General features: G+C 40.4%; 1 protein-coding gene across 1 annotated transcript; it reads left to right on the forward strand.

The window, feature by feature from the left end:
* Positions 1 to 4,047: 4,047 nt before the first annotated feature.
* Positions 4,048 to 14,898, forward strand: LOC134573665 (threonylcarbamoyl-AMP synthase-like). Its single transcript, XM_063433446.1, has 6 exons — positions 4,048 to 4,083; positions 6,196 to 6,393; positions 10,022 to 10,184; positions 11,449 to 11,614; positions 11,748 to 11,842; positions 14,807 to 14,898. Exons 2-6 carry the CDS (start codon positions 6,214 to 6,216, stop codon positions 14,896 to 14,898), a joined length of 696 nt encoding a protein of 231 aa, XP_063289516.1. The 5' UTR covers positions 4,048 to 4,083; positions 6,196 to 6,213.
* The last annotated feature ends 943 nt before the right edge of the window (positions 14,899 to 15,841 follow it).

Raw genomic sequence — 15,841 nt, forward strand, 5'->3', positions numbered from 1 at the left:
CCCCCCAGCCTCGGTACTCGGGACAGTGGTTACCAAAATTGGAATTCCACTAGCCCCAGTACTCGAAACTGTGGGTTACCATGTGCACAATGAGGCTAGCTAAGCTCTCAGAGTGTCACGAGAAGGATCACAGGAAATTATGAGTCTACACAAAATCCACAGTTCCAACAATCCCCTTTTTCCTTACAGCCACAGCCACGAGGCTCCTAAAAGAGGTAAACAGGCAAAGAAGACCCCCAGGAACGCATCCACAGGTCAACCCCCCTTTTTCCCTACAACCACGGCACCGTGGTTCCTAAAAGGAGTAAAACAGGCAACAGAAGACCCAGGCAAATCCCCTCGGGTCCACCCCCCTTTATCCCAAAAGGGGCAAAATACAAACAGATAAACAGACAAAACAGAAGACCCAGGCAAATCCCCTCAGGTCCACCCCCCTTTATCCCAAAAAGGGGAAAACAAGCAAGACAGAACCCCAGGCAAATCCCCTGCAGGTCCACCCCCCCTTTATCTCAAAATGGGGAAACAGGCAAACAATTCAAACACAATTCAAACACACCCAGGCAACAGATAGACTAAAATGCAGGTAAACAAATGAGTAACGAGACACCGGGCAAGATATTACCTGTCTTTGATGTCCTCCCGGGAAGCAGTCACAGACACGTGGACGGGTCAATCAAAGGGGCCGGAACGTACCGGTGGCTCTGCAGAAGTCTCTACCGTGTATCTGGAGGTGATCAATCTCCCTTCCTTCCCCCTGGATTCCTCCGTCCACCCTTGTCTTCCTTAGGACGGCTCACCGGCCGGACATAGCCCGATGCCCCACGTTGGGCAGCCAAGTTGTTATGGTACTTTTTGCAGTAAACCAAAATGTTTAAATGTCTATCTGTTCCTGTCCAAATCAATAAAATAAATTGCGTATATACGCTGAAGTAATTAAGTCTGACACACAAGGTTCAGGTTAAAATAACTTCGAGAAAATTTATTGGCAAGTGATTAAAAAGCGGACACGCAGGTCCTTTTAAGAGACATTTTACGTCATCATTGCTTATTAGAATATCAGTAAATAAACATCATTAATTGGATTAATTGTCAAGTGTCGGGATTAGTGTCCACCTATCAATATTATTAATTGGCTCAAAAGACTAAGTGGTTAATCCCGTGTCCACCCACCAAGAGGTGGGATTGTTCTGGACACGGGTGGGGGACAAGGGGTCTTGAGCGTCATTTTACACGGTCGGTGATCTCAGGCCTCGTGGCCAGGTGCAAGGTCTCTTATGAATAGAACATTTCATTACTACTGTGTTCGCATGGCCTTCAAATTATACTTTGTTGCAAATCTAAGGAAAAGTCAGCAATTCCTGTGTTAATCATATCTTTATAGAAAATACAGTCTTTGTTCTATTGTATTAGATGTGCTGGGAAATTCTGTCATGTAAGGTGATTTTAAAATAAACAAGTTAGGTTATGAGGACAAAATAGAGGATTGAAGAAGTCAGGTTAGGGGGACAAAATGGAGGATTGTCACAGTATAAAGTTAAAATGGAGTTAGTGCAATAATTGAATACAAATACAATAAGGTTTTTTAAATAATCCCACATCACTATGATGGTGATCCCAAAATATTAAAATGGGATTTTGTATAAATGTTCCATTTAGGCGGAGAGGGAGGGGGGCACTAAGAAAGATATTAACAAATCGAAAAATGTTCTGGACATATAATTTGAAGACGCTAGTCCCCTGGTCTAAATGCTGAATTAGAACTAACAAACATCGTTTAATACCAGAAAATTATTTATAAGTTATATAGAAATAATGGTATTTTTAGATAATCGAAATACATTCAGCATAAGAATATTAATGGTAATTCTTAATAATACATATTTGTAAATTTACACTATATTTATGTTTTAAAGATATGTATTTTATTTCATCTACACAGACTGTGGTTATGATACTTCATATAGATTGTTATTATACAGACTTTCATTATATTTTATCTGAATAGGTATGTTTAGAATAGGCTTGAAGTTTTAGGTGCTTAACCCCTTAAGTACACATGACATGTCTGACACGTCATGATTCCCTTTTATTCCAGAAGTTTGGTCCTTAAGGGGTTAAAGGACCACTCTAGGCACCCAGACCACTTCAGCTTAATGAAGTGGTCTGGGTGCCAGGTCCTTCTAGGGTTAACCCATTTTTTCAGAAACATAGCAGTTTCAGAGAAACTGCTATGTTTATCAATTAGTTAAGCCTTCCCCCTATGTCCTCTAGTGGCTGTCTCATTGACAGCCGCTAGAGGCGCTTGCGTGCTTCTCACTGTGATTTTCACAGTGAGAGCACGCCAGCGTCCATAGGAAAGCATTATGAATGCTTTCCTATGTGACCGGCTGAATGCGCGCGCAGCTCTTGCCGCGCGTGCGCATTCAGCCGACGGGGAGGAGAAGAGGAGGATCGGAGGAGGAGAGCAGGAGGAGATCTCTCCGCCCAGCGCTGGAAAAAGGTAAGTTTTTACCCCTTTCCCCTTTCCAGAGCCGGGCGGGAGGGGGTCCCTGAGGGTGGGGGCACCCTCAGGGCACTCTAGTGCCAGGAAAACGAGTATGCTTTCCTGGCACTAGAGTGGTCCTTTAACTATTTGAGGTCTGAAATGAAGAACTATATTGATACACTAATATCCTTGCTTACACGGATCCCTTTTAATTATGTTGAATTGACATTAATGTATTTCGGAATGGAACTAATGCTTTTATGACTATTGAGATACGTTATTTAGTATTTCGTTGTTAATTGTTATCATTATGATCCATTCTACATTAAGATCGGATACAATAAAAAAAAAAAAAAAATACATGAAAAGTTCTGCCACAGCATGAACTATCACTTTAACACAGCTCCGATTTGAAAATGGACCACAAAGGATATATACTGCGTAAGAGATCTCAATAAGGGGTTGGGGATTTTCGTTAATAAATGATACACTATATTTTGTTTATTTGTATCTTTGTAACGTACATTGGAAAATCAAAGTACACTGGATACTAAGTATCTCATTATTTGGATACCACCAGGAACGAATATAAACTACCAAATATCCATCTCTGTGGAGGTGGATAATTCATTTTAATTCATTTTAGAACTCTGCACCACATTAATTCAATAATATTAGGTCCACCCATATGTACTGATCTTTGGGGATTACTGACTAAACGCTGACACTTTGCTACTGCTAAAAAAAGTTGTGCTTATGGTGCTTATTTGACACAATTATTTATGAAGCTTTTTTAGAATGGTGTGAAAACTCTGTGTCCCCCCATAATCTATAACAGTGGTAACACAGGGGTTGACAACTTCAGCACTCCAGTGCCTCAGCAGCAGTGGGTAGCTGTGATTGGCTTAGAGTATCAACTGACCGCATTCAGCCTATCACACAGCCTATTGTCGCTATGAATTGCTGTGGCTACAAAGAAATGACCTAGCTACACCTCCAGTGGGAGCAAGGATAAGGAAAGTCGGGGACCCACTTTTAATGTTAAACTACTCGAAAAATGGTTTACAACTCAATGGAGAGACAGAGCCAGGGGACCCCAGACACAATGACCAATTCAATGAGAGTAAATGGTTATAGTGCCTACAGTGTCCCTTTAAATTGTAAATATGTAAACTGGAAGCCGAAATAGTAGTAAATATTATGATTACATAAAATTGCATTACTCACCACTCCTGCTCTGTATTGTATTAATCAGGAAAGAAAATATTCCTACATTGCATATATCTAAATATTAATGAAGAGGTTTCAGTTCCCTGTAGGAGAAAGTTAATAGGAATATCTAAACGACATCACTAATTGACAAAGTGTAAAAATAGCAATGTTCAAAATAGCACTAATATTACGAACAAGTGACATATGAGGAAATGTTTTTGGTCAGATACTTGACTGCAAGGTATGATTTTCTGACAAAGGTAATGAGGAAAATATGTTTTACTCCACCCATCTTAAAATTCTTCTTCTACATATAAACCAGTGACTTGTGTTGGAGAGTGCAATTGTGAAGACAGGCAGGTGTTCTAGATCACTATACAAAGCAGGTAAGTCACAAAGCAGGAATTAAGCCATTTTAGGCATTTTCTATACTTTACTGTGCTAGAAGCAGAACAGTGCTTAGGATTTAACAGTTTGATGGAGTTTTATGGAAGGTTTCCAGTTTTAATATAATATTGCAATGTTAGGTCTATATTTAAAATGATTGTGTTCAGGAAATAGGTGTTATAGTTCCGATTTTTAGTTTTTAGGGATATTTTTTTTTTTGTTGTTTTTAATATTGGACTTACTATTAGGTTGAAATGTAATTTTCTACAAAAATAGTAGGTTCCTTTGACTACTTACAAGTAATTCTTTTTGTAACGGTTGATATTAAATATACACTCAGGAGACTGCATAAATAACTTAAACCGTTTGGAGAGACAAAGCTGTGAAATTATAATTATTTGGAAAGTGTTTATATATTGTGTCCATTTTGTAGTACAGAATAATCTCTGCCCTCTTAGCATATCATGTTTACCTATTGTGCTGTCAGTCATCTGTTTCTACTAACTTCTGGCTTGATTGGCAAACTAAAGAGCGGATTCCAATAGAGCCTGGTGTCTTTAAAAAGAACACCCCAAGCACCAGAACCAATACAGTGTGTTTTAGTGGTTATAGTGCCAGGAGAGCCCTCACCTCTCTCCTTTGTAAGGAATCAAACCTTTTTAAAATGGTTTGATTTCTTGTCTGAGTCTAGGTGAAGCCATTCCACATCTCCAATAGCTCTCCTGCGCTAAGTCAACCAGATGAGCCCAGTACAGTGAACCTATGGCTCTTTGACTGGGGCTTTGGAGGTAGAGAATGGTACCCAGTGGACCCCAGGTTAGAAGTTAAATTATTCTAAAATGGTTACAGCACATTGTTGTGGTCAGTGGTGTATTCTAGTTTTCTGTTTCCCGCCTAGCCCTCTCAGACACACTCTTTGACAGACACACACTCACTAACAGACACAGACACACAAACACACTTGCCAACAGACACACACAGTAACACACTCACTAACAGACACACACACTCTCACTAACAGACACACTAACACACTCACCAACCAACACACACACACACTAACACACTCACTTACAGACACACACACACGCACTAGCACACTCACCAACAGACACACACTCACTAACAGACATGCGCCCTCTCACTGACACACACTCTTTGACAGACACACATGCACAGTCTTTGACAGACACACACACTCTCACTAACAGGCACAGACACCCAAAAACTCACTAACAGACAGAGATACACTAAAACACTCACCAACAGACACACACACATTATCATTTATTTTTATTTTTTATTTCAATACATCCAACCTACATACCTTTGCTGGAGTGGATTCTCCATATCCCTGGGGTCCAGTGGGGATCCTTTAACTGCCGGAGGGACAAGCATGCAGTCAATTTAGGTGGCGAGGGAGCTCTAATCTCCCTGCTCAGCTCCCTCGCGTTCCTTTCAGTGATGCCGAGGCTGGAGTTACGTCATAACCCGGCTCCGGCATCACTGCAGTGTGCGCATGAGAGCTGAGCAAGGAGAGCTCATGGGACAGTGATCCCTCGTTGCCCGCCTCCCACATCAGGTAATGCCAGCCTCTGGGGAGCCTGAGGTGGCCAGCCGGCCAGCTCTTTTGCCCTCCAAGACAAGAGGCTGGCAAGGCATTTGCCAGGGTGTTTTGGGGCGCTTTTTTTGCGGCCCCCCCAATAGTGCCGTCCAAGGCAAATGCCTTGTCAGCCTCACGGTAAATACACTGCTGGTTGTGGTTATAGCACTTGAAGTGCTGCTTGAAGGCAATCTAATATAAATTATTTTGTTTTGACAATTTTAATGCAAATCAGCCAAATTGGAGATAAAAAAAAAAAACAACTCAGCTATTTACCATGTTTCATAATTTGCAGTAAAATGTGCAATTTTCTGGCTAATTCCCAACACATCTTGGTTTAGTGAATAATTCTGATCGTGTTAACACGTTACATCATGAATAAGAATAGCAGCATGGTTGTATAATTTATATAGTAAAGCCTATCAGAAAAGGTGTGAATTACCGGCATAGATATCACATGTATAAATGTTGACTCTTCTTGTTTTTTTATATTTTTTTCTACACACAGAAACAAGAGTGAGAAAGGATGGAAGGCATTTCAGGATCATCATGCATCTTATCTCAGTCTCATCGGACGAGTGGTGTAAGAACCATTGCAGAGTTATTGGAGAATGGAGGCGTTTGCGGAATTCCTACTGACACAGTCTATGCTCTTGCGGCTTCATGCAAACACCCAGACGCCATCAAAAGAATTTACACCATTAAGGTGAGAAGACAATTGCTTAATACTTGTGTGATGGTGAACTAATGAGATAGGAAATACAACCATGAATAGTAGAGGCACCTTTAAGGCTGATCTTAGTGTTCAAAGACATTCAAGAACTGGTGTTATATCATTTGATGGTATTTTTTTATTATTAGCAAAGGGAGCAAGGGAGAGATGAATCTCCTAATATCTTGTGCTATAACCAAGTCATGGAGCAAGCACAAGAGAACTACATTTTTTGGTGTCACATTGTGGGTTTTTGAAATCTGTATCTTTAGATGCCTGAGATGGAATTTTGGTCCTGGGTAAAAGCTTGTTGATCAAAATCTAATTGCCATTTTTGAATTAAGATGGATTTTCCCACTTTGTGGCACAGTTACAAATCACTTAGTTTTGGGTTGGGTGAGGGAGGAGTTGCCAGATTTGGAACAATCAGAAATAGATGTTGAAACTATAATGGCTTAGTCATGGTTTTTATTTTTATTTTTTTTTACTTTTCATTTCCTTATGCTTCCTAATGATTATACTCTCCTCATTGCCTCTTACTGATATTTACCATTTATTTGACTTGAGTACTTTTTTCACTCTATATTACATTGTAACTTGAGGGTTATTCATTGAAGTGAGAATTCAAAGCCAATTCAAAGTGAATTTAAGGCCAATATGGCCAAACTGGGAAATTCTCTGTCAGCTAAAATAATGAATTTGAATGATAACTTGATTAAATATGCCTCTTGTGTGTTCAGTAGTGTGTTAATGGGGGGTGGGAGGTGGGCTGTGAAGCCGTCCTCGCCAGGTGACAGACACCTGCATACCGGAAGTAGAGCAAAACAGCAAGACTGATGCTAAGCAGGCATCAAGGGAGCTGATGGAATCAGTCTGTGTTCGGCTGCACAGCTGCTAATTTTGGTTACTAAACACAGAGCCAGAATATAACAATACTTGAGCCCCAGCATACACAGATGTACAGATAGGGCCGGCCTTAGGTGATCAGACGCCCTGTGCGAGCCCAACATATGGCGCCCCCCCCCCCCTTCAGCAAAACCCCTGCCCCTTCTACAATAGCCCTGCTCCGCCTACTACAAAACCCTTCCACAAAACCCCGCCTCCCTTTCTACAAAAACCCTGCCCTCCTTTTTACAAAACACCTGCCCCGTCTACAAAACCCCTGCTCTCCCTTTAATACAACCCCTGCCCACCCTTCTACAAAGTTTTTTCTCCCCCTTTAACAAAACACATGCTATCATTATATATATCAACTATACAGCAATGTACACATAATATCACTAAAAACCTTCCCCCTCCACCAAAACCACTGCCACCCTCTACAAAAGCCCTGTACTCATTTTACATAAACCTCTGCTCCCCTTCTACTAAACCCCTGCCCACCTTATACTAAACCCCTGGCCCCTTATACTAAACTCCTGCCCCCTTATACTAAGCCCCTGCTCCCCTTATACTAAACCCCTGCCCCCTTATACTAAACCCCTGCCCCTTATACTATACCCCTGCCCCTTATACTAAACTCCTGCCCCCTTATACTAAACCCCTGCCTCTTATACTAAACTCCTGCCCCTTATACTAAACCCCTGCCCCCTTATACTAAGACCCTGCTCCCCTTATACTAAACCCCTGCCCCTTATACTAAACTCCTGCCTCCTTTATACTAAGCCCCTGCTCCCCTTATACTAAACCCCTGCCCCTTATACTAAAATCCTGCCTCCTTTATACTAAACCCCTGCCCCCTTATACTAAACTCCTGCCCCCTTATACTAAACTCCTGCCCCCCTTATACTAAACCCCTAACCCCTTATACTAAACTCCTGCCCCCTTACACTAAACTCCTGCCCCCCTTATACTAAACCCCTAACCCCTTATACTAAACTCCTGCCCCCTTACACTAAGCCCCTGCTCCCCTTATACTAAACCTCTGCCCCTTATACTAAATCCCTGCCCCCTTATACTAAACTCCTGCCCCCCTTATACTAAACCCCTGCCCCCTTATACTAAACTCCTGCCCCCTTATACTAAACCCCTGCCCCCTTATACTAAATCCCTGCCCCCTTATACTAAACTCCTGCCCCCCTTATACTAAATCCCTGCCCCCTTATACTAAACTCCTGCCCCCTTATACTAAATCCCTGCCCCCTTATACTAAACCCCTGCCCCCTTATACAAAACCCCTGCCCCCTTATACTAAACTCCTGCCCCCCTTATACTAAACCCCTGCCCCCTTATACTAAACTCCTGACCCCCTTATACTAACCCCCTGCCCCCTTATACTAAACTCCTGCCCCTTATACTAAACCCCTGCCCCCTTATACTAAACTCCTGCCCCCCTTATACTAAACCACTGCCCCCTTATACTAAACTCCTGCCCCCCTTATACTAAACCCCTGTCCCCTTATACTAAGCCCCTGTTCCCTCTACAAACCCCCTGCTCCCCCTTCAACAAAACCCATGCCCCCTCCCCCAAATCCTTTCCCCTGCCACTTCACCAGAAATGCCTGCCCCCTCTTCTACAAAACCCCTTCCCTACACCAAAACCCTAACCCCTTCTATAAAACCTCTGCTCCTCCCTAAACCAAAACCCCTCCCCTTCTACAAAACCCCTTCCCCAAAATCCCAGCCAGAAAACCTCTGCTCCCGTTCTGCAAACCCCCCACACACAAAAACAACAATCTACTTAATAAAAAAAAACACAATAGTTACAACAAGAATAAGCAGACTCACATTAAATCTTGCTGCTCCCTGGACCCTCCTGACAGTGTCCCAGTCTGCCGACCTTGATACCAGCACTGACCTCCTCCCTCACACTCACTGTGCGGATCCTTCCACGAATGACTGTGGAGGCGGATCATGCTCTTCCTCCGTGCTCCTGACCTCCTTTCTCTCCCGGCCGCTGCTCTCTTCATAATTTGCAAGTCAAGTGCACAACACAATGCACTTGACTTGCTCTGCACATGACTCAGGCCGGCCTGTGAGTGACTGAGTGCGAGCTGTGTTGGCCGCCCGGCGCCCCTGTTGCCATGGCGCCCTGTGCGGCCGCACAGCTCGCACACCCCTAAGGCCGGCCCTGTGTACAAACATACAGAACAGAGCTGCAAGCAGCTGTGACATCATTAAATACACTGATCCCAGCAGCAAACCACTAGAGACCAGGGATGAAAGTCAATAAAAAACTAAATGTGTGAGTGTGTATTAATGTAAGTTTGTAATTTCTCTAACAAAATGGCTTAAGGAAAATTGTAGAGAGACTAAATAGATAGATAAATAAATAAAAATCTATAGTTTGGGTGCGGCGACCGAGACGAATGGGGGAGAGGGTTGGTGAATTCCAGAATACATTACGAACCAGTTTACCATATATCCTAGGTACGCCAGTGCCAGTGATTTGCTCTAATTAGTTGCATATTTGCAGGGTTATTCACTAAACATATAATGTTATCAAATTAAATCTGAATGACAAAACGGAGGCTCATATAGCCAGGCTGTGACTATAGCCAGTTGAGAATTTCTCCAAATCAGCTGTTTTAGCCTCAGATCTGCCATTGAGATTTAATTTGATGCATGTTTTAATTTAATTACTAAGTCAGTTGACATTGACATTTCAATCATCCCTTTACAGGAACGACCTACAGAAAAGCCAGTCTGCATCTGTATCTCTAACCTCGATCAACTGAGAGCGATTAATCCTCCATTCAGCCCCCTTCTCTGGAGGTTCATGGACTTAGTTTACCCTGGGGGAATCAGCTGCATTGTCCAGAAAGGGGAGTGGCTGAAAAGATTGGGTAAGCAAAGCTTCACCATACGGCCTTAGGCATGGAGACAGACAACCTCATGCTTCTTATCCATACACACACGCACATTTTAAATCAAACTTACACGGCATGTTCCACTGCTCTCAAATACTGCATACCGTTTGTTAGGTATCATTTGTTTAGTAAACTTGATTCTATTTGAAGTCCAGAGATATTATAGTCAAAACTTTATAGCTCCTTCACAATGTCTGAAGATTTAACTTAGTTACAGTGTATGTGTTACATTTTTAATTTGTTTCTAGGGTTTCCAAATTTCCATTAATCTGAAGGAAACCTTTTAGTTCTGCAATATACAAACTATATATATACACACACATATATAAATTTAATACATAACAGGTAATAAATATATTCAACCATGACAGGTGCATTCTGTGCTGAGGTATATTGCCAAAGATTTCTTAAAAGATTTTAGATTGAATGAAGATTTGACTCTGTCCCTGAGATTATTCCAGAATTGCGGTGCTCTGTAGGAAAAGGAGGATCGAGCCGCTTTATTTTTGTATTGTGGTATGCTAAATATCGTGTTAGTATTGGATCGGAGGTTATAGGAGGTGGGAACAGCCGGGGAGAGCATTCTACTCAGGCAGGGTGGGAGCGTCCCAAAAATGCTCTTATGCACAAGGCTGGAGAGATGAAGAGTGCGTCGGGATTCCAGCGACAGCCAGTTTTGCTCCTTTAACATTTGTTTCTGTACAGGGCAGCGAGTATTGGGTAAAGCTTTGAAGAGATTTTTTCAATGTGAAGGCCAAAAGATACCTAGATATTTAAAAGAGCAGACTGCTGTCGGTGTGCTATTTCAATTTGTTCTGATACACAATTTATCATGAATTCGGTTTAATTAAACATTTCTTTTCTCCTGCATTGTTATTAGCTTACTAGGCCCTGCAGGAGATACCATTTTAACATTCAATTTACAGAGCAGGATATAAAACGTCTAAAGTAAGTCAACATCTGATTGACAATAAAACCATTATTTTCATGCAGGCTGTGTCAGTCAAAGCCAGGGCAGGTGTTGCTAGGGTGGCATGAACAGAAACAAAAGTGATTTAACTCCTAAATGGTAGAGAATTGAGAACTGAGGGGCATGATTTATAAACAAAAATGTATTTATTTATTAAGCTATTTAATGTTGTTTTGGTGACTATAGTGTCCCTTTAAATGCCCTTGTGATTTAATTCAGTTTGAACTGATTGTGACTAGATGTGTAATCATTGCTTTTTCTATCTCTTAGGTGTAGGTCCTGCATATGACCAAGTTGGGACACATCAGTCCATCATGATAAGGGTTCCCGATCACACTGTCACTGCTCACCTCACTGATATAACAGGCCCAATAGCTATTACCTCGGCCAATCCAAGTGGAGAGTCTGACAGCACTCACCATGACATGGTTATATCGTACGTAACATAAACGTTTATTATTTTTAAACTAATTGATGGAACAAGTGGGTCTTTATGGTATAAGAGATGATGCAAGGAATGCTAGAACCTTTAGTAATACTATTTCCATCTTGTACATTTTCTCTCTCAGACGTCTGAGTGACAAGCTCGATGCAGTTCTTTGTGATGGAACTACCAATGAAGTTGTAGGATCCACTGTAGTAAATTGCTTGAAGATAGATGAAGGTGAGTTGTATTAACTAAGAAATGCCTTGATGTACTTATCTAAAGTCTTATAATTCCCAAAATACAGTATGTCAGCCCTCATTATATTCTCCCTTTGCTCCTTCTGTAAGAGGAGTGTCATTTTGGTATTGATCATATGAAATAAAGATGTATCTGGTTTAAAGGAATACTTGTTGGTCTTAACTCCAAAGTGCATTCTTTATTTACTTAAAGGGATACTATAGGCACAAAAACAACTTTAGCATAATGAAGCAGTTTTGGTGTATAGATCATGCCCCTCCAGTCTCACTGCTCAATTCTCTGCCATTTAGTAGTTAAATCACTTTGTTTATTGTTTATGCAGCCCTAGTCACACATCCCCTGCATGTGACTTACACATAGTTACATAGCTGAAAAGAGACTTGCGTCCATCAAGTTCAGCCTTCCTCACATATGTTTTTGCTGTTGATCCAAAAGAAGGCAAAAAACCTAGTCTGAAGCGCTTCCAATTTTGCAACAAACTAGGAAAAAATTCCTTCTTGACCCCAAAATAGCAGTCAGATGTCTCATTGGATCAAGCAGCTATTACCCCACTAATTAGAAATTATATCCCCGTATGTTATGTTTTTGCAAGTATTTATCCAATTGCAGTTTAAACATCTGTATATACTCTGACAAAACCACCTCTTCAGACAGAGAATTCCATATCTTTATTGCTCTTACTGTAAAAAAAAACCTTTTCTTTGCCTTAGATGAAATCTCCTTTCTTCCAGCCTAAATGTGTGACCTCATGTCCTATGTATAGCCCTGTTTATGAATAGATTTCCAGATAAAGGTTTGCACTGGCCCCAAATATATTTGTATAATGTTATCATATCCCCTCCCAGGCGCCGTTTTTCCAAACTAAACAGATTTAAATTTTTTAACCTTTCTTCGTAACTAAAATGCTCCATTCCTTTTATCAATTTTTTAGCTCGTCTCTGCACCTTTTCTAGTGCCATGATATTTTTATTTAGAACAGGTGCCCAAAATTGCACAGCATATTCAAGGTGTGGTCTTACCAGCGATTTATATAGAGGCAAAATTATATTTTCATCTCGAGAATTTATGCCCCTATTTATACATGACAAAACCTTACTGGCCCTAGCAACTGCAGATTGACATTGCATATTGCTGTTTAATTTGTTGTCTATAACAATTCCCAAATCCTTCTTGTGTGTGGTTATCCCTAATTCACTACAAATTGCTTGTGCGTTCCTTACCCCGAAGTGCATAACTTTGCATTTCTCTACATTAAATTTAATCTGCCATTTTAGTGCCCAGTCCCCCAATCTATCCAAATCCATCTGCAGCAAAGCAATATCCTGCTCACATGTTATTACTTTACAAAGTTTTGTGTCATCTGCAAACACTGATACATGGCTTTCAATGCCTATTTCAAGATCATTTATAAATATGTTAAATAAAAGCGATCCCAAAACAGAACCCTGAGGGACACCACTTACCACTTTTGTCCAGCATGAAAATTTAACATTAATGACAACTCGTTGTACTCTATCCTTAAGCCAATGTTCTACCCAACAACAAGAATATTCATCTAGACCAATTTCTTTTAGTTTGAAGACTAATCTATTGTGTGGAACGGTATCAAATGCCCTGGCAAAATCCAAACAGATCACCTCCACTGCAACACCCTGATCTATACTTCTACTTACTTCTTTACGACCTTCGTAAAAACTTCCTGGAAAAAGAGATTTAATTTCAATAGCTTGCTTGAGCCAGCAGGAGCTCTGCTGAATTTTTATTTTGTCCGAATAAATTCAGACAAAAAAAAAGTTTGTTTCTTTGAAACTAATTTAGTCCATTTGTACATTTGTTTTCACATTAAAATCAGTAATTATTTTCGATTCAGACTAACATTAAGACGTATGAAATTGGGCTATGCGTGGTTGCATCTTGCAGCCATTTAGCAGATACCTTCCTATTTCCTTTCAGGATTGCCATATTCAAAGGTACCAAATTAGAGGACTGAGTAGGTATCCTTATTGCAATACTACATAAGGATTAGGGAGCTATCTAAGAAGATAAAAGATCATAATTATTAAAAACCTTTCCTTTTTTAAATTTTGATCTATCAGCTAACTTACTAATACTAAGTAAAAAAAAAATAATTCGTAATATTACTAATAAGGGAGTTTTAATTCCTGCTTCATGATTCTGCCTGCTTTGTCGTAGGTAGGGGCATGTCAACTAATCAGTAAGCAGGCAGTGGAAGATGAGCTACTGCGCAGCTATTGTTTCTCAGTCACTAATCCAATAAAAGGGGACCTAACACAGGTCCCAAAGTCACTGTGGTGGGCCAATTAAAAAAATAAAAGAAAAATAAAGCAGTGGGGAAATAATGTGGCCCACTGGTAGTACCGATTAAAATCAAACAAATGGAGGGACCTTGTTAGTGTCCCCCCCAACTTGCACCCACTGGCTGCGGGTGGGGGCTTTAAATAAAATAACAGGTGACCTATTGTCCCCCCCAACCCCACCCATTTGTGAGGGCCAATAATATAAAAAAAAAAACCTTGCACAAGAGTACAACACTTGGGCCGACACATAGAAAGAGCCTGAATCTCACAGCCGTCATTTGTGACTGCTATAGGGATTGGAAAAAGTTGACGGCATAGCTCTGCTTTTTGTCAACCTCAGGCTTTACCATAAGACAAAGACAGAATAAGACAGTCCCTACTTCATCTTATGCTATCTTTAGATTGTGTTGGACATTCAAGGCGTTATTATAAATACATGTAAATGTAAAAAAGCGTCCGTTGATCAGTGTTAATATGATATCAGCAGCAGATGCATTTTAATTTTAAATTTTTGTATGTATTTTCCTCCTCATATAATTGTACCAAAGTGTTTGCACATGAAATGTGTCCTTAGTAATGTATTGTTTTGTGGAATATATTAAAATTGTTCACATCTCCTTTTTAGGCATTGTCACAATACTGCGTGAAGGATGTGTACCATCAACTAGGATCATGCAGCTGTTTGAAGTAGCGAAGACCATGGAGGACATGATGTAGAAAAAAAACTATAATTTATTTATAAAATATGAAAAAACAATAATTTATTTGTAAAATATGAAAAAACAATAATTTATTTATAATATATTTAAACATTTTTAGATGAATAAATTTGTATTGAATTGTTCGAGTGATAAGAGTGGATAACTGCACAATATACAAATTGAAAAATTTGTGGTAGGAGCAAAAATATGATAAACTCTCCTCTAATTGATACAAATTAAGATTTCACTTTTGCATATGATCTACATATCTCAATATGGACTTTGGAAAAAGTCTGCAACTCTGAGAAATCATGTTTCCACAATTATCCCAGAATTCCCAAAATGCAAATGAGTATGGACAGGCACCATGTTTTAGACGTCACCCTGCATTTCTGCAGGCACCCTTTGTGGTAGAACACTTATAAGTACTGCACCAACTTGTAGACCAGAACCAATGCATGCTGGTAAGACCCCAAGGTTGGAACTATACAGTCCATGGTTGGCTTGTGTTCATTGGTCTTTTGTAATTCACAACTTATGGTTTTGTTTAAAAAGTGGAGAGCTTTACTACAAAGAAGGGGGAATTGGAGAAGCAGCTGTAGCCAGACAACCGGGGTCCATCGTTCAGAGCCTCACAGTTAAGAGGTACCTTTATGCTGGAGGCCTACTGAGCTGTTGGACATGTTTGGAATCAGTGAAACATATAGTCGCTGCTGTTTAATCTACCTTTGCAAATTAAACAAATCTCCATTACAGGTTGGCAAACTGTAACAGCTCTTGTTGCGTTGAATTAACTTAATGGTTACTGTGCGAACTCAGTGTTCTCAAGCTTTTTCTTGTAACCAGTTAACCCTGTTTGCTGTAGCATATCATTGGTGTGAATGTTCTAAAAAAACAAAGTCCTCAGTGTCTAGTTTATCTCGGCAGTTACTATAATAAAGATAAAGTCAACAGTAAAA

The sequence above is a fragment of the Pelobates fuscus genome, chromosome 9, assembly GCF_036172605.1.
Source record: "Pelobates fuscus isolate aPelFus1 chromosome 9, aPelFus1.pri, whole genome shotgun sequence".
NCBI lineage: Eukaryota > Metazoa > Chordata > Amphibia > Anura > Pelobatidae > Pelobates > Pelobates fuscus.